A 24,066-nucleotide genomic window follows, 5' to 3' on the forward strand; every position below is an offset into this window, starting at 1 on the left:
ATTAATTTGTCTATATTTGTCTTGAACCTTAGACCATTTGATTGAAAGTTCAACACGCTAGCCACTTGACCAACACTGCCAATTTTTCATATAATTGTTAGTTGGCTTAAAGCTCTATATATATATTTAATTATTAAAAGTATAATACAAGGATATAATAAAGTTAAATTTGATGTAATTATCGTATAGATCCTAGGTCAAAACTGATTAAATATTGCATTATCACTGGAGATCAGCATACCTGCAAAGTTTGAAGGAAATTGGTTTGGTAAAAGTGGATAAAAAGTTGATTGCAAAATTAGACCTAGACATACAGAAAGGGCAATATGTATAAAATTGTGTAATATTAATAAAAAATGAGAACTGTGCTTCAGTGTTAATGTCACCGTCTACAAACATAAGGTTTTCAACAATAGTGCAGTTTATCTCAACAACACAGCAGTATTCATGAAAAGGAGTAAAAATCAGAAACAACAAAAATGAAAATAATGATTCAACAGATTGAATAGACCAAATCTGGACACTTCATATTGGATGATAAAAATCAATCTGAAAAATAATTGCAGTTAAAATATACATATACAAAAAACCTTACCACAGTGAACACAGACCTGTGCTAAAGAAATCCTTGACCATTTTCTGCATTTAACACGTTTTCCTGTTTGTTCCTAGAAAATGCTACAAGGACGTTCTCCTATACTTCCAACTCACTTGCTTCTCGACTAGAGTCAGACGCTATTCAAACAATGTTTAAAACCTAAATTAAACCTACACTGTTCCAGGCCAGTTTGTTACAGTTTGGAGGAAGATTGCTGGGGTATTAACATATCAAGAAAATATTCTGGTACTCAAATGTTATTACTTGTTTACTGCAATTCAAATACTGAATACCCAACTTTTATGTGGGTCTGGGGCTGTCAGGTTGCTTGGCACATTGTTATAAATAAGCTTGTGGTCGTCTGCAATTGGATGAGGTGGGCAAGGAGGTCAAATGGAAGAAGCTTTTTCTGTGACACTGACTGAGATGATGTACAGTATAAAAATCTGCTCCAGGAAAAACACAGGCAGCATTTCTCTAATTCCATCTTCCACTGAAGCTTTCAGCATAGATGTTATCTTTGGTAGTTTGGCAATGGTCTCTTGTGCCAGTTGCGTGATTTAGGTAGATATTTTTTTTCATTATGGATCTCTTCATTATCTACTCAGTAACTTTTGCAAATTTTCTTGTATTAGCCCATCTGTTGCCCTGTAAAATCATACAACATGAAACACCAGTTTTCACTTTTTTGTTTATCCTAAACATACATACCTGGTGAGGGGGCTGGGAGGGTGGGTGGTCTGTTCCACCAATGCATCTTGGGCATTCTACGGATTATACAAGATTATGCTGGGCAGTCTAATAAGACAAAATAAATCCTTTTATCCTTTGATTCACCCTTGGACTCCAAATATCACTGGTATCTTTCCCATGGGCAAGAGAACAGCTTGGCAGTACAGCAGTGGCACTTATTGCCACAGCAGGTATTGAGAAGAGAAACAGACAAGAGGACGGTCAGTAACTGTTCATAGTTAGATTACTACTTGTATTATTATACAAATGGCAACCATTGAGAAAAGTAATTAGGAAAAATTAGAACCACTGTTTCAATGTCTTGCTTTTGATAGTCTTGCTGTTTGTTAGTTGGATTATTAGGCTTGTTGCTGCATCTGTCCCAAACTAACAAAGTTCTGCAGCTTTTAGTTTGCTTCATAGGATGATTCAGTGTGACGTGTGTTCCAAATAATTCCACAGACCAAATATCCTAATTTTAAAAGTTTTAGTGAAATTCAAAGCAAAACAGTTCACATAATAAATAGAGAAAAAATTAATTTTAAAGCAAGGAAAAGGTCTTGTTTAAGGAAAGTTCTGTTTAAGGCTTATTTATCTTGTTTCATTTCTCTAAGTTTGATCATATAGTCATAGTTTAGGCACATTTAGGATGGTCAGAAAACTGTATGTCATCCCCAATTTGCAAACTTATCTAACAGTCCATGCTAGCAATACAACTATTTCCTAACTGGTTTAATTAGCACTCGGTTTTAATAATAAAGACAAGAAATTTCCACTTCATATTAACTTACATGGGGTGGAAGACTATACTGTATTTTATTTTGCAGTACAAAACTGATATTCTGTTATTTAAATGAAGCACTTACTTAAATTGCTCTCTGAGATTACTCTCACACGGCCTTTCTGGCTTAGAACCATGCTTCTTTTTCTGACTGTTCTGTCTCTAGTCCTCTACTCTTCTTGTCTCCTGAGCATATTAATTATTACCATACTTGACCACAGTAATCACTCAATCACAAAATATTTTACAAATATATTGTCACTGAACAAATATACCTGTATACCTGCTTATCCGTGCAATTATCTGATCAACCATTCAAATGGCTGTAGCGTAATGCATAAAATTATGCAGGGACTGGTCAGGAGTCCCAGCTAATGTTCACATCAGAGACCAGAATGGTCGAATGTATGAGCTGGCATCCTGGCCAAGATTTGGCCCATTCCCTTAACTGGTCAGGAGAGATCGAGGTAGGCTCCATTTCAAAGCCAACCTACTAGATGGCAGCATTCCTAGGCTTCAGTACCCATTCAGATATCTGTGGGGAATGCTGTTAATTGTAGTCCAGTGGGGGGCAGCCCTACTTGGGTCCGTGGGAGCCGCTAGGGGGTGCTGCAGGGACTTACGCTCCCTAATTTATGGGACTACCGATTGGCTCTGAAGTACTTCCATCGGCTAGTACTCCCAGGTCAAACATAAAAGAAGCCACTTCACTTCATTCAGGCAAGTTGGAGTCATTTGTGAGGGACGGAAAAAACTTGCCCGGGATGTGTGGAGAAGAAGAAAGAGAGGGTAGGATTGTGTTGAGTTACATTTATGCCACTTTTGGAATGTTTGTGTAAGGGTGTTAGTGAAAATAAAACATTTTTATTATACCAGAACTTGTGTCTGTGCAGTTGTGCCAGAGGTTTGGGGTGCTGCAATGCCCCCTAATGGACACAGTAAAAAATGTGATTTCAGTGATTTCGACTGTGCATGGTTGTTAGTGCCAGACAGGCTTTTTTGAGTGTTTCTGTAACCGCAAATCTCCTTGGAGTTTGTTCAGAATGGAGAAAAAAACAAAAGAACATTCAGTGAGCAGCAGTTCTGTGGATGGAAATGCCTTGTTGATGAGAGGTCAGATGAGAATGGCTGGACTGGTTCGTACTGATAGATAGATAGATAGATAGATAGATAGATAGATAGATAGATAGATAGATAGATAGATAGATAGATAGATAGATAGATAGATACTTTATTAATCCCAAGCAGCAGTATACTGATACAAAAAAGCAATATTAAATTAAAGAGTGATAAAAATGCATGTAAAAGCAGACAATAACTTTTAATAATGTTAGCATTTACTCCCCCGGGTGGAACTGAAGAGTCGCATAGTGTGGTGGAGGAACGATCTCCTCGGTCTGTCAGTGGAGCAGGACAGTGACAGCAGTCTGTTCCTGAAGCTACTCCTCTGTCTGGAGGTGATCCTGTTCAATGGATGCAGTGGATTCTTCATGATTGACAGGAATTTGCTTAGTGCCCGTCGCTCTGCCACAGATGTTAAAATGTCCAGCTTTATTCCTACAATAGAGCCTGCCTTCCTCACCAGTTTGTCTCAGTTTCTTTATGCTGCTTCCCCAGCACACCACCACGTAGAAGAGGGCACTCGCCACAACCGTCTGGTAGAACATCTGCAGCATCTTATTGCAGATGTTGAAGGACGCCAGCCTTCTAAGGAAGTATAGTCGGCTCTGACCTTTCTTACACAGAGCATCAGTATTGGCAGACCAGTCCAATTTGTCATCCAGCTGCACTCCCAGGTATTTATAGGTCTATACCCTCTGCACACAGTCTCCTTTGATGATCATGGGGTCCATGAGGGGCCTGGGCCTCCTAAAGTCCACCACCAGTTCCTTGGTCTTGCTGGTGTTCTGGTGTAAGTGGTATGAATCGCACCATTTAACAAAGTCTTTGATTAGCTTCCTGTTCTCCTCCTCCTGCCCACTCCTGATGCAGCCCACGATAGCAGTGTTGTCAGTGAACTTTTGCATTTGGCAGGACTCCGAATCATATTGGAAGTCTGATGTATATAGGCTGAACAGGACCGGAGAAAGTACAGTCCCCTGCGGCGCTCCTGTTGTGCTCCTGTGTTGCTGACCACAAGAAAGGTTATGATAACTCAGTTAATTACTCAGTACAACTGTGGTAAATAGAAAAGCATCTTAGAATATAAACAGTGTTGATCCTTGTCATGGATGGGCTACAACAGCACAGTCGGCCTCCACTCCTCTCAGCCAAGAACTGAAAGCTGAGGCTCCAGTGGGCACAGTCTGACCAAAACTGGAGAGCTGAAGACAGGGAAAACATTGCCTGCTTTGATAAATCTCAATTTCTACTGATGGTAGGATGAGACTTTTGAGCCAATAATGATGGATCCATGCACCCAACCTGCCTTGTGTCAAAAGTACCAGGCTGGTGGCTGTAGTGCAATGGTGTGGGGAATGTTTTCTCAGCATACTTTAGGCCCATCAATCATTGCTTGAATGTCACAGCTTACTTGAGAGTTGTTGTTTACCACGTGCATCCTTTCATGACCACAACTTATTCATCTTATAATGGCTATTTCAGCATGATAATGCACCATGTCACAAACCAAAAGTCATCTCTATCTAGAATATGAATATGGCAATAATTTCAGTGTTCTTCAATGATCTTCCCCATCACCAGAACTGAATCCAACTGAACATCTTTGGGATGTGCTAGCAAAATGTGAATCAAATCTGTAAAAACTGCATGATACAATAGATCAATATGGACCAGAATCTCCAAGGAATGCTTCCACCATTTTTTGGAATCCATGCCATGGATAACTGAGGTTGATTTGAGTGCAAAAGGTGGCCCTACCCAGTATTAGTATAGTGGACCCAATAATTTGTTCAATGAGTGTAAGTGAGAATTGACCATTCCTATCCTGCCCAAATTACTGTTAGCTGAAAATTCACTTCAGTATATCCCAGAGTTCACAACGAGATTAAGCTAAAAGACATCACCTACAAATTGCATAGATGCAGTTCACTAGTACCTAAACTCATATTCATAAAGTCTCAACTGGACTTTAATTTTCTGTAATCACTAGCATAGCAAAAAACCTGTTTATTAAAACAGGCTTAATTGTACAATGGTAGGTCCATCTATTTCGATCTTGTCCAGCATTTTTGAACCTCTGTTCACCGGAAATGCCATCACTTACTTTTCTCTTACTTTGTGCTTCTTGTTGCATTTCTTCATCAGACATTCCAGCCCTTTTGTGGATGGTGTGATGCAAATATATGCCACATGATTTACTATCTTACGCCTCTCTACTGCCTTTCACCTCTCTTGTAGATGACAGATTACATTATGCCTGGCAAGGGCATGGACGTCAGATGGACAGACGTCTTATCATTTTATATATAAAGAGATGACGAGGTAGACATATTATTATTATTAGAGCCCTGAAAGCAGGTCCTCCAGCTCACATCAAGAATGGAATACAACAGCAATCCTGTACTTCGGCAGCACTTTTCACGATATCTAGAGAGCGTATAACCATCAGACCTCTCCAGGCCCACAAAGCACAGAGAACAGATTGGATGACCACAACCCTCAGATATCTTTGCAAGGACATAGAGCTGGTTCACTGCCTTATGGTCAAGAAAAACAGAATTTTTTATTGAACAAAAATAGCTTCCATAGTTGTAAATCTACAAACTGTATCTTGCTGAGCTGACATTGATCTATGAATTTTACTCAGACAGAACAAACCACAGGGGATAGAGTGACAAAAAAATGCTACGAGCCATAGAGTGTGCAGTATTTCACAAGCCTGTGTGCCATGCATACAGTTAAGAGAATATAAAATGCACCTGAGCTGAAAGTGTATTGTTAGATATTTAAAGAACAATACAAAATGGTTTAAAGAAAAAGCAATGATGACCGTGTGAGAAGCGTAACATCTGTTTAAGACTAAATTAAGCAAAGACCCCAGAGAGAAGTCAATGGCAATTTACGGTTTATTAAAAGTAATTTTTTGGCTTTATATATTAAAATAAAAAATATGGAAAGATAAGAGGCAACAAGGTTGCAGACCCCCTAAATCTTTCCTGCTGAAATCCATATGTTGGTGAAAAGATGATGGCTGTCTCTTTATGCTGTAGCATACACCCTGCTGCTCAGTCTGGCCTGCCGTTATCTTACTGGTTTGATTTCATTCACCAAGCATCTTTAAGAATCCTCTGATCTATATTGTCCATATAATTAACACGCAATTGCCTAATCGCAGCTCTTCCTGGAAATCTTACACATCTGTCTCGACAGGCAAATTCACTAAATAATAATTAAAAGATGGTTTTCAATTGCGACAATTTTACAGCTTTGCAGAAATCACTACATTCTTGACACATTTAGTTGTAATACCTGGAAAGGAAAAACAACTTACTTGGAAAAATACTTGAGAAATTCCCCTGATGATTAAATAGACGGCTGCCAGGCTGGAAAGTCCATCTAAATGAAGTAATCAATTGAAACTCTCAGCAGTGCTGCCCTTCTCTTGACCGTATGCCTCTGAACTGTGATTATGTGTCATTCTTGGCTCTCAGGAAAAACATTTTTGATAAGATATCTCAGTTTTATAGTACTATGGTTCTATTCTGGGAATATTTACTGTATGTACACAAGGGGCACTTTGCTTATGTGTATTTCTTAAAGAAAATTAGGTCTTCATACCTGTGGGTTTCATGATGAGTTTGACGTTCTACTTTTCTGCCTATCATGACCTTATAATGCTATAAGAGTGACTTGGAGGCTTCAGTCTTCTGATTAGCATCACACTTCAGATCACACTGTGTTTCACTTTCAGTGATGTCTGTCCCTTGTCTTTCCTGCTCAGGTATTTCTTTTTGAATTTGATTCCTGTTTAAATTATGAAATTCTGATTATTTCTGTTACGTCCCAGAGTTAAGTTAATTAATTAGTTTAAACCAGTAGTTTCTTCCTAGAAAATTGATTTATTTTTGCACACCCTACAAAAGTAATATCACATTTGAAAATGAAGTCAAATTTCTAATTTTTGAACCACAAATTGAACCACATACAATACTGTGGGTGAACAATTCAAACTCAAAAGAACAAGTGCATGAAATTGAAATATCACTTGAGCGATTTACTTTTTTAAATTGGGATAATCTTGTAAATGTGTCCCCTGTGACAATCTATTGAAAATCTCGGGGCTCGGTTATCCTGCGAAACATCAGGCGCCACAAGAAAATGACACACGATCGAGAGGTTTTGGGGGATTGTAGACTCCCATTAAGGAAAAGGTGCTGGTGAGCTGCTAAGCAATGAAATACAGTTCAGGAGCTTTTATTCTCCGATAACACCTGCACGTTAGTACAAACACAGATGCACCGCACAGCTAAAATTGCAACGCCACTGCCAGGACCGACAGCAGGAGAGATGGGCTGAGTGTAAGCAGCAGGTGTTGCCTTCAAATCAGTACCCCTTATCTCCCCAGGCAAAAAAATGTCAATGAAACTTCAAAATCAATGAGGTTCATCAAAATTTTTGTGGTCCATGGCCAGGAAACTCTCCAGACCTTAATCCCATTGAGAACTTGTGGTCAATCCTCAAGAGGCGGATAGACAAACAAAAACCCAAGCATTGATTATGCAAGAATGGGCTGCCATCAGTCAGGATTTGGCCCAGAAGTTGATTGAGAGCATATCAGGGCAAATTGCAGAGATCTTGAAAAGGAAGGGCCAACATTGACTCTTTGCATAAACTTAATGTAATTGACAATAAAAACTTTTGAAACTTATGAAATTATTGTAATTATACTTTGGTATACTATGGAAACATCTGACAAAAAGATCTAAAAACACACTTTGTGCAAACCATTGCTTGTGTCATTCTCAAAACTTTTGGCCATGACTGTAGATCTCACCCTTTTCTATGGATCATTGTAAGGTTCAAATTCCATACTCTTAAAAAAAGTTATGCATCCTTTACAAGCAGAAAGGAACTTGCGAAAATGCAAATTTCTGTGGTTCATTCACTGGTGACAATTGTCACAGAACAGTAGCACTAACTAAAAAAAATAACCTACAAATGACGGTATACTGCAAGACACCGATTGCACCACAATAAATTAGGAAAACTGATAAAATACTTTTACTCAAAGAGTGGAACCAAATTTGCATTACTCTGAGATTTTCGAGCCAGTCAAGATTGTTTTTCTATCTTGAAACACTTCATAAATTCTTGCACCGAAGAGGGTATTAACAGGCAGTGTGGCCCAGTGGTTAAGGCTTTGGACTTCAAACCATGAGGTTCTTAATCAGTTTGTAAATTCGGCTGGCCTTGCCATCACAGAGTTATAGAAGATGTGAAGGATATCACTTCCTGTATTATAGGAATGCAGTCTGCAAAGACAAAGAGCCTGCTCTGCCCTCTCGTATATAGTTCCTCTATGTTCCGAGACCAGTCCAACCAGTCATTAATTTGGACTCCCAAGTACTTGTAGTAGTGGACCACCTCTACATCCACTCCTGTAATAGTGACTGGACATAGGGGCTCTTTGGTGTGATGAAAGTCAATAACCAGTTCCTTGGTTTTGCTGATGTTAAGATGCAGACAATTCTCTTTGCATCAAGAAGCAAACTTCTCTACCTGACTCCAAAACTCTGTCTTATACCCCATTTTCAATGCACTCCATAAATGAACAATCATCTGGGTTTTCTGCACGTGGCATGATCTGGTGTTATCTTTATAGTCTGAAGTGTACAGAGTGAAGAGAAAAGGAGAGAGGACTATGCCTTGTGGTGCTCCAGTGTTGCTTACATCCATGTCAGAGACACAGTTCTTGATTCTAACTAACAGTGGCCTGCCCATCAGATAGTCCATTATCCCTTACCAGGGTTGGCTGGGTGGTATTGCAAGCACTAGAGAATTCAAAAAACAAAGTCTTCACAGTGCTGCCAGCTTTGACCAGGCCAGGTGAGAATAACCAGACAGATAATTGCAGCCTCCACTCCAGTCTTTGTCAGATAGGCAAACTGCAGTAGGTCCAGGTGGTCTACCACAAGAGGACTCATACAGTCCAGGACCAGCCTCTCAAACGTCTTCATGATGGTAAACGTAAGTGCCACCGGTCAGGTTAGATTAGATGAAGAGGCACCTGCCTTCTTATCCACAGCAGCAGCACTTTTTTAAGTTTTAGGAACAGAGTGAACAGAGGACATCACAACGTTAGTCACAGCAGGCCTTAAGAACTTGAGGACTGAATTAATTTGGTCCGTTAGCTTTTCCTGTGTGTGGGGGTCAGTATTGGCTTATATTATGTCATAAACTTTCTTCTCTCCTTTCTGCACAAAAACATGAGATTAAAAATTTTCTTGTCTATCACTACAAAGTACATGGGGTGAGTAACTAATAAAAAAATATTACTTTTTGGTGTTGCATTCCTTTAAATGTTTTCAGAATTAATAAAAAGGCCAAGAAAATCACATAAACAAGGCAAAGCAGATCCTTGAAGTGGGCATTAGTGTCTACAAAAATAGTGCCATTCATATTTCACACCTGCTATAGAAATTCAAATGAAAGATTTAGAAAGTATTTTTATGTATTTAAGTACGTAAAATGTGTTTTAGTTGGAACATATTTTTTAAATTCTTATTGTTTTTGCAGGAAACCCGCACAGTCACAACATGAGCAGCCAGCTAACACGTGATACCGTGGAGCGTGTCCGATACAGGTAATGAACTCATTCAATGTGTATTTCTTGGTCTTGAGAGTACTATTGAAAATGGAAATGTCATAGACCACTAAAATCTATAACACAGATCTTTTGCCGAATCTATTAGTTAAGCATAAAACAATTTTGTTGATTCCTAACTGTTTGCCCTAAAATGGAATGTGGGCTATGAATTAAAAAAGAAACTTAACTGAAATAATGTATTTCTGCTTCAAGCATATATTGAATTCTAAGTGTTGAATATCTAACAATCCTAAAGGCAATATAAATGTTTATTTGAATCACTTTCAAGGAAACTATTTTACGCAGCTGCCTTTAAATTGAGTGCCGTCATTCAATGTTTTATTAAGCAATCTGCAGTAAGAGGAACATTAGGATCACAACTGATTAGCTGCATTCTCTCAGCACTACAGACCTTTCACACCACAAGCAGAGGTTTCCAATTTCCTTTTGTCATCCTGTCATTTTTTTAAGAAAAAAATATGACGAGTAAGATAGTTACTTTTTGACTGCTTTTTATGGGTCGTCAGTTCTGTCGAGTTTTTAGCCTGTTTTCAATTATGCTGTAGTTTACCCAATAAATATGTGACGTATACTCTCCCTTTCCCTGTTCTGATGCTGCATGCATTTTCCACAAAGCTTTGTGCCCTGATACGTCAGTGTGATGCTCAGCGAGCTATGGCAGGCAGTCAACAGCAGGTACAATTTACATTACTCTGTGGCTGGTAGTTCAACACACCATTTTGAAAGACTGATTTTTCTGATTACTGTACCAGATAGACACTTTCAGGTTACATTATATTCTATGGATAAAGAAACTAATTCTGTTTGTAAAAGAAAAATATTTTACCCAATTATTTTGTGCATTTCGAGTTTTTTAGGCTGAAAAAATAATTTCCTTTATATACAGTAAATCAGCTTTTTTCTCATATTTGGAATTTTCTTCCTGTCATGCCATTTTGCTTGCTATGGGTGTCTTCATTTTAGGGACACTTTTGCTTACAGTCGCTACTGTCTTTCCATGTATGATTAAGGATTTGACAAACAACTACTGTGTGTATTTTTGTAATTTACTGGCTTTTGAATTTTGCTTAGTGTTTCTGCTTCTGATGTTTGATATTCTTTGATGTCTTAGTGTGAGTCCTCCCCATATCTCCTTTTCACTTTAACTGCCACCATCTTGGCAGCAGACCCATCAGTTTCTCAACTCTTCTCCAAATCTGAAAGGCATAAGGGGTGACTGTGCCAACACTACATGAGAGGGATTTTTTTTTTTGGAAAGAAAAGGGAACAAAGATGGGCAATGGGAGATATATATTTAATCTCAGTCACAAACTAGGAAGGGTGATGCTGGGGAAGATTAATCCAACTCCAGATAGGCCCGAGGGGTAATGCATGATGATACAATTCAAAGTTGAAGTGTCCCCCTAGATCTGACCTCATCAGGATTGAATGTTTCATGGATGGTCTCTTTAAAGGAAGGGAAAAAACAAGAAACCTAATGGTGCCAGTACTTAGATGTCAGGAGAAAGAGAAAGCATATAACTAACTAAATTAATTTTGGGGAGCAAATTAATTTTTATAACATCAAATCTTGTTTAGAATGAGAGGTTAGTCAGTCAGTTAGTCATTCTCCAACCCACTATATCGTAACTACAGGGTCAAGGGGGCACTGCTGGAGCCAATCCCAGCCAACACAGGGTGCAAGGCAGGAAACAAACCCTGGGCAGGCTGCCAGCCCACCGCAGATAGATAGATAGATAGATAAGGCACTATCTATCTATCTATCTATCTATCTATCTATCTATCTATCTATCTATCTATCTATCTATCTATCTATCTATCATCCAACCCGCATTTAACCCATCTACAGGGTCAAGGGGGTCTGCTGGAGCCAATCCCAGCCAACAAAGGGTGCAAGGCAGGAAACAAACCCTGGGCAGGGTGCCAGCCCACCACAGGGCACACACACACACACCCACCCACACACCAAGCACACACTAGGGACAATTTAGGATCGCCATTGCACCTAACCTGCATGTCTTTGGACTGTGGGAGGAAACCCACACAGACACGGGGAGAACATGCAAACTCCATGCAGGGAGGACCCGGGAAGCGATCCCAGGTCTCCTAACTGCGAGGCAGCAGCGTTACCACTGAGAGAAAGAGAGGTGGTCGGGTTTTAAGAGACCTTATAGAAATAGAATTTGTAACACTCTTCAGAATGCATTAAACATTTGTAGCTGTAAGCTCATTGACTGAGGCATGCATGTCCAACCCCAGGTGTCTTCAACAGCCTGTCTGAAGAATGACATGACGACATGAAGAGAAATCACATTAAGTGTTCAATGGAAATAGGGCAGAGTTACACCAAATAATCATAGAGCCAGATAGGATTTCATCGGCGTTAACCTCCTTAGCTTTAGACCTGAGGATCCCTCAGGCTGCAAAAACTCTCGTTAGTCCCGAGTGTCACTCAGGCAACGGTATAGACGCATCTCACGTAAGGCCTGAGGATTATTAAGGCTGTAAAAGTGCCAACAGCGTTAGCGCCAAGTGTTACTCGGGCCACTGTTTAGTCATGTCTTGTGTAAGTGACAGGCCCGAGTGTTACCCAGACAACGGTGTAGATGTGTCTTAATGGCCTCATAATGGCGTCTCATAAGAAACGCATCTTATCAGCAGTGAAAACGAAGTGAATCTGTCTTCAGGCAGTGAAATTGAAACGGTCAGCAAAATCAAAAGTTATTCTGGTGAATCTGAAGGTGACGCTTGAGTCACTCGCATATCTACCTATACGGTGTGCTGTTCATATTAATATAATTATTATTATTATACTTTCTACTGTTCTGACTTTGTGCTTTTAGTGTGTTGTACATTTTACAGTAGAAAGAAAAGATTTAATAAAAACATTTTTCAAGCCAAAAATTGAAACGGTTTTGACATGTTTTTTTAAGAAAAAATGTAACACTAAGAAGGTTAAGCAGGTTAAGAAGAAAATCAGCGGAGGCATTACCACGATAAAGTACAAAATGATCAATGCACAAGGAAACCTCTTCAAGGATATTTTCCTTATGGTATTGATTTGGCCTGAGTTATGATGACCTAACACAACAGACTCAAATGAAAGAATAAAGAGCAGTGGAGAAAAGGGATGGCCTTATCTGGCTCCTTGAAATACAAAAAAGGGGGAGAAAAGTTGACATGAAGAAGACTAACTGAAGAGAGAGGGATTATAAAGAATATGAAGCATGTTAATTAAACAATGAACAAAGCCCTTTCTACCTAGGGTGCAACACAAAAAAAGACAATTTCAACCTATGAAATGTCTTCTCCGCACCTATGGAGAAAACAGGAGCAGGAAAGGGCACGGCAGAGACGGAGCAATACACAGGACATGAATAATCAGCTGAATGACAATACTTGATAAAGTCAGTTTGTTGTAATGATTTATTTTAGAAATTACTGTCTGGAGCCAACACGCAAGCTCCTCTACCAGTAGGCTGTCATCAGAATTCATCAATGATAATGTGCATTAAATGGTGCCTTCAGTAGGGTCCTTACTTTTGAAGAATAAAATAATCAAATGAGATGTAGAAATAGTCAAATTAAACAGATGGAACAACAACAATAACAGCAATATTTATTTATATAGCATATTTTCATATAAATGATGTAGCTCAAAGTGCTTTACAAGATGAACATTAGAACATTAGAACAATCTAGACGAGAACAGGCCATTGAACCCAACAAAGCTCGCCAGTCCTATCCACTTGTTTCCTCCAAGAAAACATCAAGTCGAGTTTTGAAAGTCCCTAATGTCTTACTGTCTGCCACACTACTTGGTAGCTTATTCCAAGTGTCTATCGTTCTTTGTGTAAAGAAAAACTTCCTAATGTTTGTGCAAAATTTACCCTTAACAAGTTTCCAACTGTGTCCCCGTGTTCTTGATGAGCTCATTTTAAAATACCAGTCTCGATCCACTGTACTAATTCCCTTCAGAATTTTAAACACTTCAATCATGTCACCTCTTAATCTTCTTTTGCTTAAACTGTAAAGGCTCAGCTCTTTTAATCTTTCCTCATAATTCAACCCCTGTAGACCTGGAATCAGCCTAGTCGCTCTTCTCTGGACCTTTTCTAGTGCTGCTATGTCCATTAAGTAGCCTGGAGACCAAAACTGCACATAGTACTCAAGATGAGGCCTCACCAGTGCATTATAAAGCTTGAGCAGAACCTCCTTGGACTTGTACTCCACACATCGTGCTATATAACCTAACATTCTGTTAGCCTTCTTAATGGCTTCTGAACACTGTTGGGAAGTTGATAGCTTTGAGTCCACTATGACTCCTAAATCCTTCTCATAAGGTGTACTCTCGATTTTCTGACCTCCCATTGTGTATTCAAACCTAATATTTTTACTTCCTATGTGTAATACTTTACATTTACTGACATTAAATTTCATCTGCCCCAAATCTGCCCAAGCCTGTATGCTGTCCAAGTCCTTCTGTAATGATATAACGGATTCCAAATTATCTGCTTATCCACCTATCTTGGTATCATCTGCAAACTTAAACAGCTTGTTACTTATATTCCTATCTAAATAATTTATATATATTAAAAACAGCACCGAACCTAGCACTGACCCCTGTGGAACATCACTCTTAACATCGCCAGTTCTGATGAGGTTCCTTGCACCATCACCCTCTGCTTCCTGTGTCTGAGGCAATTCTGCACCCATCTAAAAACATCACCCTGAACTCCCACTTCTTTTAACTTGATGCCCAACCTCTCATGTGGCACCTTATCAAATGCTTTCTGAAAGTCCAGATACAGTAAATAATATCATAAGCTCCACTTTGATCGTATCCTTTTGTTGCCTCCTCATAGAATTCCAACATGTTAGTAAAACATGACCTCCCTCTTCTGAACCCATGCTGACTGTTCAGAATAACTCCTGTCCTTGCCATGTGTTGCTCAATCTTATCCTTAATAATTCCTTCCATTAATTTTCCTGTGATGCATGTTAAGCTTACTGGCCTATTGTTGCTTGGATCTGCCCTGTCACCCTTTTTATATAATGGGATGATATTTGCCATTTCCAGTCCTTCGGAATCTCTCCAGTGCACAGTGACTTCCTAAAAATATGTGTCAAGGGTTTATATATGTACTCACTAGCCTCCTTAAGAACACAAGGATAAATATTATCTGGGCCTGGTGATGAAGAAAGAAGAAAGAAAAATATTAAAATAAGATTAGGCAATACTAAATAACAAAGAATAATGTAACGTCTGATGGCCAGGAGGACAGAAAAACACAAACAAAAAAAAAACTCTGGAGCTGGAGAAAAAAAAAAAAAATTCTGCAGGGGTTCTGAGGCCACGAGACCACCCAGTCCTCACTGGGATTCTACCTAACATGAATGATCTTAATCAGTCCTCATGGTTTACAGGCTTCACATGGAAGAATTTGATGATGATGGTCATGTGGACCTCTGGCCTTCAATCCATCAATGGAGGGACAGCACGGTGCTTTGATCAGGTGGTGGCACAGAGGCCGCCTCACCACTTCTTTTAAGTTTAGCTCTTGGAATTATAAGCAGACACTCATTTGAAGATCTAAGGGTACAATTTGGAGTGTAAGGTAAAAGACACTGTGAAATATAAGATTGAGTGAGATTATTTAAGGCTTTGTAAACCATAAGCAGGATTTTAAAGTCAGCTCTAAATGGCACGGGTAACCAGTGTAGTGACATCAGAACTGGAGAGATGTGCTCGGATTTTCTTTTCCTAGTTAAGATACTGGCAGCTGCATTCTGCACTTGTTGCAATCAATTGATGTCTTTTTTGGGTAGTCCTGAGAGGAGTGTATTACAATAATCTAGCTGACTAAAAACAAAAGTGTAAATTTATAATTTATGTCATTCTGCTACTATTTGCAGTTGATTCTGTGTATCCTGGTTTGAGGTGATGACATTGCGTAACCTTAGTAGGCTCTCCTTTCTTTGTAATTTTTCCCTGTTATGTGGTAACAGCAACTTTACAGAGATATCCTTAAAATGTATCTCACCCAAATAGGAGTTTTGACCGTGGAGTCTCCTCCTGCGTCCTAAGGAAATGTATAATAAGTTTATTGGTAACTCAAAGTTAGCATAGCCTTGCAATAAAATATCATCCATTCTGGATGTATGCATGAGTGTTTCCTGTGAAGGACAAACATACTGTCCAAGAAAGTTTCTGCCTTGTGCATGAAGCTGCCAGGATAGTCTTTAACTTTTACAACAATGAAACTGACACAGTAAGTACAGGTTAGGGGTGAATTGATAATAAATATGGATAATTATATTCAAAACCCTTTGACCTGAAATATCATTACTTTTTGCATTACCTTTCTGATGCTGCAAATTCCAATTTCCTTCCACCACAAATGCTGTAAGATGTATACCCAAACCCCTCCACCTACATTCATTAGTGGATACATTTCTAATTATTTTGTCTTTACTTGTATATCCTTTTGCTGTTAATGCACCTTTTAGATAGATAGATAGATAGATAGATAGATAGATAGATAGATAGATAGATAGATAGATAGATAGTGTGGCAAAGGTGCTATATAGGTGCCTGACCCAAAACAGAACCACACCGGAGGCACATTGAAATAAACAAAAAAAAACTTTTATTTTTCTTCACCTGTGGGACACGTCTTCCACTTGTCCCACAGGCACAACACAGTCCCAAAACAGACCCACTAAAGAAAGTTACCCCAACACACTCTTCTTCCTCCACTACTCCTCTCAGGCAGCTTCGTCCTTCTCCTCCTGACTCTGGCGTTTTGAGTGGTGGCTGCAGGCTCCTCTTATAGCTCACCCGGAAGTGCTTCAGGTGGTAATTATCCTAATTAGGCTGCACTTTTAGGTGTGGCTGCATCACAGCCCAGACGGGCTTGTTAAGTCGTTCAACTTCCCCTGGCAGTGGCCACGGAGCCCAAAGGGCATGAGCTCTGATATTCCACGATTGTGGCCCTGATACCAAGGCACTATATGATAGATAGATAGATAGATAGATAGATAGATAGATAGATAGATAGATAGATAGATAGATAGATAGATAGATAGATAGATAGATAGATAGATAGATAGATAGATAGATCTTTATTTGTCCCCAGGGAGAAATTTGTCTTTTTACAGGAGTGTCTTTTTTCACTGCTCCCCCTCCACCGCTCATCAGTAAAATTAAGGTTTGGCCACTTTGATAAATCATTTGTTTCCTGGTGCAAGATGGTTAAAACAATACAAATTAGCTTTTTAAACTAAGCTAATAAAGAAACAATGGAATAAGAATTATCATTGTTAAACATTAGGAAAGCGCACAGGACCCCTGTCAAGTATCTCATTTACAGAATGGGCCGCTTCACTGCTCATTTCCCATGCAGGCAGTGCTTATACTAATGGAAGGAGGGGATCCTTGCCAACTTGCCTTTTAGCTGATTGCAATGATTTGTCCTTCATTTTTATGAGAATTAAATCATTTTTATTTTATTTATTTATTTTGTTTTTTTTTTTTTGCACCAAATGTCTGTCATGCATTTTCTTTATGCATTCTAATAGAGCAGGGTGGTAACGGTTTAATAAATCCTGCCTCCATTTTAAAGGAAATGATTGATATGTACAGTATGTATCAGTGGTGACCCTCGGGTGGGGTTTCCACCCACAAAACACAAAGAATACAGGAGAACATGTCATACATAGGTAATAAATAAAATATAAACAGAGCAATGTTACAGAAATAACATAAATACCAGAAAATAATATTTTACAACAAGGAAGATGCAGAAAATGAAAATAGACATAAGCCAGGGACACATGATGAATAGCTGCTACTTCTTACATAGCACCAGGAACAGCTCCCAAGCTACAGTGTCTGGTGGCTCTCACCCCTGAGCTAGGAATATAACTGAAAGAACGAATAAACATAACATAATAGCAAAATATTAACAAAGCCAATTCTCAATAGCATAATCCATGACATAATTCATCAAAAAGAAGAAGTAAAGGGAAATGACAACCAAGCCAGGTACAGAGAACCGGTTCAGCGTTAACAGTGTTGATAGACCTAGAGGGGCTGTAGGATTTGTTGTTTTCTGTTTATTACGGTATTTTGTTTTATTTTCTTGTTTAATTTTCCTTTGTCTCTTTATAATAATAAGGCTGCTACTTTAGCTTGAAGTTATTCTAGTACTGGGGTCAGTTTGATAATACAGTACTACAGTACACTCCTTATATTCTAAAGAGGCAAACAAATGTAGCCACATTGAAGATACTGATATTGAGTAGTTTACAGTACTTAATGTAGTTCATATTTTGTTTCCCAACAATGTTTTTTCTTATATATACTATTTTAATTATTGTCAAAAAAGCAAAACCCTGAAACAAAAAGCATTAACCATCTGATTTGCAGCTACAGTATATCCTTCTGCAAGCATTTTCATAGGCTGATTATCAGTCCAGCATTCTCATTCTGATGCTTACACCTGCTGAATAAAAGTAAAGTAGGTCATGATGTTGTACAGTTTATCTTCCGGGACAGTCCTTCCTAATTCATCATTGCCAAGACAGCACTGCTATTATTCTTGCTTTTGGTGGGCCACTGTGACTTGCTAGGCTCAGGGAGCACTTGAGCTCCCCAGTAGGAGAGGCGTCTGCTCTCATCACTGTTCATTTGACTTTGTTTTTTGTTTTTTTTTTTTGTTACTTCTCCCTATGCAAAAATAATTCCACAAAAAAAGTGGATGATACAAAAAGTCAGTGTCACTTCATGTCGGGAAGCAAAATTTAAATTCTGTTTTTGCTACTAGTTTGTTTTTTGTCTAGCTGGCTAAATTAATTTGAAACTTGCCCTCCTTGAGATGGTTGTGCTTCAACCAGTCCTTGAAAGTTAATTGTGAAACTTGTTCAGAAGAAGGTAGGGGTGACCTTGAGACAGCTCTGTGCTCCGCTCCTTATAGAAAGATTAGCTTAGCTGATGAGGAGTTCTTCAGAGCTGTACTTACAAAATGAGACTTGGAGTCTTACATTTCCTATTGATCCGGTCTATCAGCGCAAGGTTTTTTCCTTTAAATTACTTTTTTGGTCAGATTTTCTAAAATAATTTCCAGTCACACAAAAAAAGAAATAAAATAAAATTAAGGATTGAGTTCATTTGTGGATAAAAACAACATTGATATGTCTTCAGTATTTAATAATGATGATAAAAGATACATCAAGGGTCTATCAAGGATAATATGTTTTGAGGAAGATAGCTCAGTCGTTGAAGCCTGCAGGTCAAAGCCTCAAATCCTGCAAATCCACTGCTGCCTGAACATGTGAGCTGGACGATTTGCTTAGCTCACCCATTTTGAAACGGAATTATTTTCTATCTTCTTTAAATAAATAGTTTAATAAAACACTACGCTGTATACAGGAAAACACCCAAAAATGCACCATGTAATAAAAAGTACCGAAGAAGAAACTGATCACATTAGGAAGTCTGAGTGCAGGACACGTCTGTTATGACTGGTAGCTTTCTTTCTGTTTCCGTACTTCCATACATGGACTTTGAGATTTTTAACCTGGGGAATTAAACTTTGGCATTTGGTTTGACAGTAAACAGTTCTGACAAATTTGTATTTTGTTACTGTTTATTCCACAATGCCAGTTTGGAGAATTGCCTCAGTAATGTTACCCAGAACCACCTGGGAATATGCAGTGCATGACATCATCAGAGCGACAGTATCAAAGATGACAAGCTTGTTTCTAGACTATCTGCAGTTAAGATAAAAACTGTGGTGCTGTGTGACTAAAAACTATTAAATTGATTAACTAAATTGGGTTTGGTACTAACAACTTTTATTTATGATTACCTTTCTGAACTTGAGCACGGATTAGTTAGGTTTTAGGTACGGTGACGGGTAGCCACGGTCATTACCCGGCCAAGAAACCAGCTGGATGTAAAGACCGACCTCTCCCGGGGTGCTAGAGGGCAGCCCTCCTGGCTCCTAGATTCCCACAGGGCATGCTGGGAGTTGGAGTTTGGCACAGCCCTGTTGGGTTCTGTGGGGGCCCGCCAAGAGGAGCTCTACTTTGGGCTTTCACCACACCTGGGAGTGATTCCAGGTCTGATTAATGAGCCACCGAGGACACTCCCAAGACCAGCTTAAAAGGAGCCACCTCACTCCATTAAGAGAGCCAGAGTCGGATGGAAGAGGACAAAGCTTGCTGGAGGAGGAGTGGAGGTGAGAGAAGGAAAGAGAAAGAGAGAAGAAGAGTGTGTTTTATGCTTGGTGCTTTAGTCTGTGTTCCTGTGGGGAGTGACAGAAAAGTGCTTCCTCATGGAAATAAAAACATGTGCTGTGTAACACTTGTGTCTCTGTCCGTTTGTGTCAGGTTACAGCGGCTGTACATGCCCCCAGTGGTCCACAGTACCAGCCTCAGCTCGACGTTTTGTCATTTCTTGATTCTATTCATTCTCCAGTGTCTCAGCAACATTCCCTAGTTCTGTGCTGAATAGCTGTTGCCATTAGGACTGCAGTTCAATTAAAATATGTAATTGCGATTAATCGCACAATTACATTTTTTGTAATTAAATTTAACTGCATATTAATCACAATTTATATGTCTATATATTATATACAAGGACTTACCCCCTACTTGCTTCGCTCGCCAACCCTTGGGCTGCACTACGTGCCAGCCACTTTGCATCTCTGCCACTCGTGTTGTGAAGAGAGGGGCTGAACGCACCCCAAGGAGACACAGTTGCTCCTTCAAAACCCCCTCTTAAATGGTGATACAATGGGAAACAAATGCAGTTTTTTTTTACCTCCTCTTTGCCCGATCAGCTGCTGGCTGCGGCTGCTGCTGCTGCTGTGCCATGTGATCTGCATCTCGTGTAGCGCTTCGAACATTTAAAAGCCTGTACAGCAGCTGTCTTTGTCATCTACTCTTTGTCTTTTATTTCCAGTCCCCGGGTGTAGTTAAATCTCTTGGCATAAATTCTCGTCTCGCTGGACGTGAGTTCTTGATATTTTTAGTTTACAGTCATATGAAAAAGTTTGGGAACCCCTCTTAATTCTTTGGATTTTTGTTTATCATTGGCTGAGCTTTCAAAGTAGCAACTTTGCCTTATGTAAACAGTAGTATTTCAGCAGTGACATTAAGTTTACTGGGTTAACAGAAAATATGCAATATGCATCACAGAAAAAATAGACAGGTGCATAAATCTGGGCACCCCAACAAAGATATTACATCAATATTTAGTTGAGCCTCCTTTTGCAAATATAACAGCCTCTAGACACCTCCTATAGCCTTTGATGTGTGTCTGGATTCTGGATGGAGTTATTTTTAACCATTCTTCCATACAAAATCTCTCCATTTCAGTTAAATTTGATGGCTGCCGTGCATGGACATCCTGCTTCAAATCATTACATAGATTTTCAATGATATTTAAGTCAAGGGACTGTGACGGCCATTCCAGAACATTGTACTTCTCCCTCTGCATGAATGCCTCTTTAGATTTTGAACTGTGTTTTGGGTCATTGTCTTGTTGGAATATCTAACTCCTGCATAACTTCAACTTTGTGATTGATGCTTAAACATTATCCTGAAGAATTTGTTGATATTGGGTTGAATTCTTCCGACCCTCGACTTTAACAAGGGTCCCAGTACCTGAACTAGCCACACAGCCCCATAGCATGATGGAACCTCCACCAAATTTTTCAGTTCCAATAATCAAAGCGCTTTTGTTATGACCAAATAACTTGATTTTTGTCTTCATCAGTCTAAAGCACTTTGTTCCAAAATGAATCTGGCTTGTCTAAATGAGCTTTTGAATACAACAAGCAACTCTGTTTGTAACGTGAGTGCAGAAAGGGCTTCTTGCTCATCACCCTGCCCCACAGATGTTCTTTGTGCAAATTGCACTGAACTGTAGAACGATGTACAGATACACCATCTGCAGTAAGATGTTCTTGCAGGTCTTTGGAGGTGATCTGTGGATTGTCTGTAACCATTCTCACAATCCTGTGCATATGCCGCTCCTGTATTTTTCTTGGCCTGCCAGACCAGGGTTTAACAGCAACTGTGCCTGTGGCCCTCCATTTCCTGATAACATTCCTTACAGTTGAAACTGACAGTTTAAACCTCTGAGATAGCTTTTTATAGCCTTCCCCTAAACCATGAAACTGAACAATCTTTGTTTTCAGATCTTTTGAGAGTTGCTTTGAGGATCCCAAGCTGTCACTCTTCAGAGGAGAGTCAAAGGGAAGCACAACTTGCAAATGACCACCTTAAATACATTTTCTCATGATTGGACATACCTATCTATGAAGTTCAAGGCTACTCCAACCAATTTGGTGTTGCAAGTAATCAGTATTGAGCAGGTACATGCAGTCAAATCAGCAAAATTACAAGGGTACCTACATTTTTGCTCAGGCAGTTTTTCACATTTGATTCAATTTCATACAACTAAAAACTGCTTCACTAAAAATCTTTGTTCAGAAAATACCCCAGTACTCAGATGTTCCTAGGAAATGAAAGACATACCACTGTTATCTTTTTTGTTGAAAGTAGAGTAAATTATTATGCAGGCTGAGAGGGGCTCCCAAGCTTTTTCATATGACTGTATAATTTAAAAACAGAATAAGAATCTGAAAATCTAACAACATCACATTAAAGTTTGATACATTCTGAAAAGAATGATATCAAACATATATACAGTATGTAGGTTTTAAAATAAACCCAATTTAAAGCGTGACAAAAAACGTGACATAAAAACCTCACATAACATCATTGCACAAAATCATTGCACTTTTAGGCTTAGGATTGTATATATAGAGAGTAGATTTGATATATATAAACTGCTCAAAAAATTAAAGGAACATTTTGAAAACACATCAGATCTCAATCTGATCCAGCTGGATATCTATACTGATATGGACTAGGTAATGTGTAAGGAATGAAATGTTGCCACATCGTTTGATGAAAATGAAAATTATCAGCCTACAGAGGGCTGAATTCAAAGACACGCTGAAAATCAAAATGAAAAAATGATGCGGTAAACTGATCCATTTTGCAGAAATTTCATTGCAGCAACTCAAAATCGTACTCAGTAGTTTATATGGCCCTCACATGCTTGTATGCATGCCTGACAACATCAAGGGGTGGGGGAGGCATGCTCCTAATGAGATGACGGATGGTGTCCTGGAGGATCTCCTACCAGATCTGGACCAGGGCATCACTGAGCTCCTGGACAGTCTGAGGTGCAACCTGGCGACCTCAGATGGACCAAAACATAATGTCCCACAGGTTCGAGCCCAGACGTGACATCACAGGGGCTGGAGCTGGCAAGGTCTCCTTCCATAGGCTCGGTCCCAGAAGTGATGTCAAGAGGGCCAGGTGCAATCTCCCTTGAATGGTCTACAGGCAAGGGAGAAAAAGAGTCAGTGCACTCTGCCACATCCCGGTATGACTCGGAACTTTCCTTACTCAAGCCCTTTAGCTGCCTGCCATGCACACATGTGTGACAATAAATATATTGTCGCAGATGGCTGAGGGGGGCAACTGGTCGGGACGCCCAGGAGGACCGGAGGAGAGCTTATGCCTTCCCCAGACTACGTGGGGGCGAGCGTCCTGGTACCTATGGCTCAACCCTGTAGGGGCCCATGGTCTCTGCCAGGGGGCGCCCCCAATGCCTTTGGAGCCCTGGACCCCAGCACAATAATAATAGTCAACGTGTCCGCCTGTCTGTGTCCGGGCTGGCTTCCGCAATATATATATATATATATATATATATATATATATATATATATATATATATATATATATATATATATATATATATATAATAAAGGGAGTTACAACCTCCCCAACCTGACACAGACACCCGAAGAGGCACAACTTCAAAGCACACAGGATTTTTATTTTCTTCTCTCTCTGGTAGGAAACGCCTTTCCCATTCCTTACAAGTAAGACACAGTTCCCAAGCACAGCACAACACACAATATACAATTCTTTCCTTTCTTTCTTCCTCCTCCACTTCTCCAGGCAAGCTTTGTCTCCCTCCTCCTAAATGTGGCTCTCTGAGTAGTGTCAGCTGGCTCTTTTATAATACACCTGGAAGTGCTTCAGGTACTCGTTGACACATTTCCGGCAGCACCTCCC

General features: G+C 39.5%; 1 protein-coding gene across 2 annotated transcripts in view; it reads left to right on the plus strand.

The window, feature by feature from the left end:
* LOC120515915 (molybdenum cofactor sulfurase-like) overlaps window positions 1-24,066 on the plus strand; it is a 75,670-nt gene that overhangs the window by 46,588 nt on the left and 5,016 nt on the right. The window contains exons 3-4 of one of the 2 annotated variants that reach the window (XM_039737286.1): window positions 9,810-9,876; window positions 10,516-10,575. In XM_039737286.1, the coding sequence (XP_039593220.1) occupies window positions 9,810-9,876; window positions 10,516-10,528 (80 nt within the window). In that variant the 3' untranslated portion in view covers window positions 10,529-10,575. The remainder of the gene's footprint in view (window positions 1-9,809; window positions 9,877-10,515; window positions 10,576-24,066) is intronic. The other variant, XM_039737285.1, reaches the window with a different exon arrangement.

The sequence above is a fragment of the Polypterus senegalus genome, chromosome 15 (genome assembly GCF_016835505.1).
Source record: "Polypterus senegalus isolate Bchr_013 chromosome 15, ASM1683550v1, whole genome shotgun sequence".
Taxonomy (NCBI): Eukaryota; Metazoa; Chordata; class Cladistia; order Polypteriformes; family Polypteridae; genus Polypterus; species Polypterus senegalus.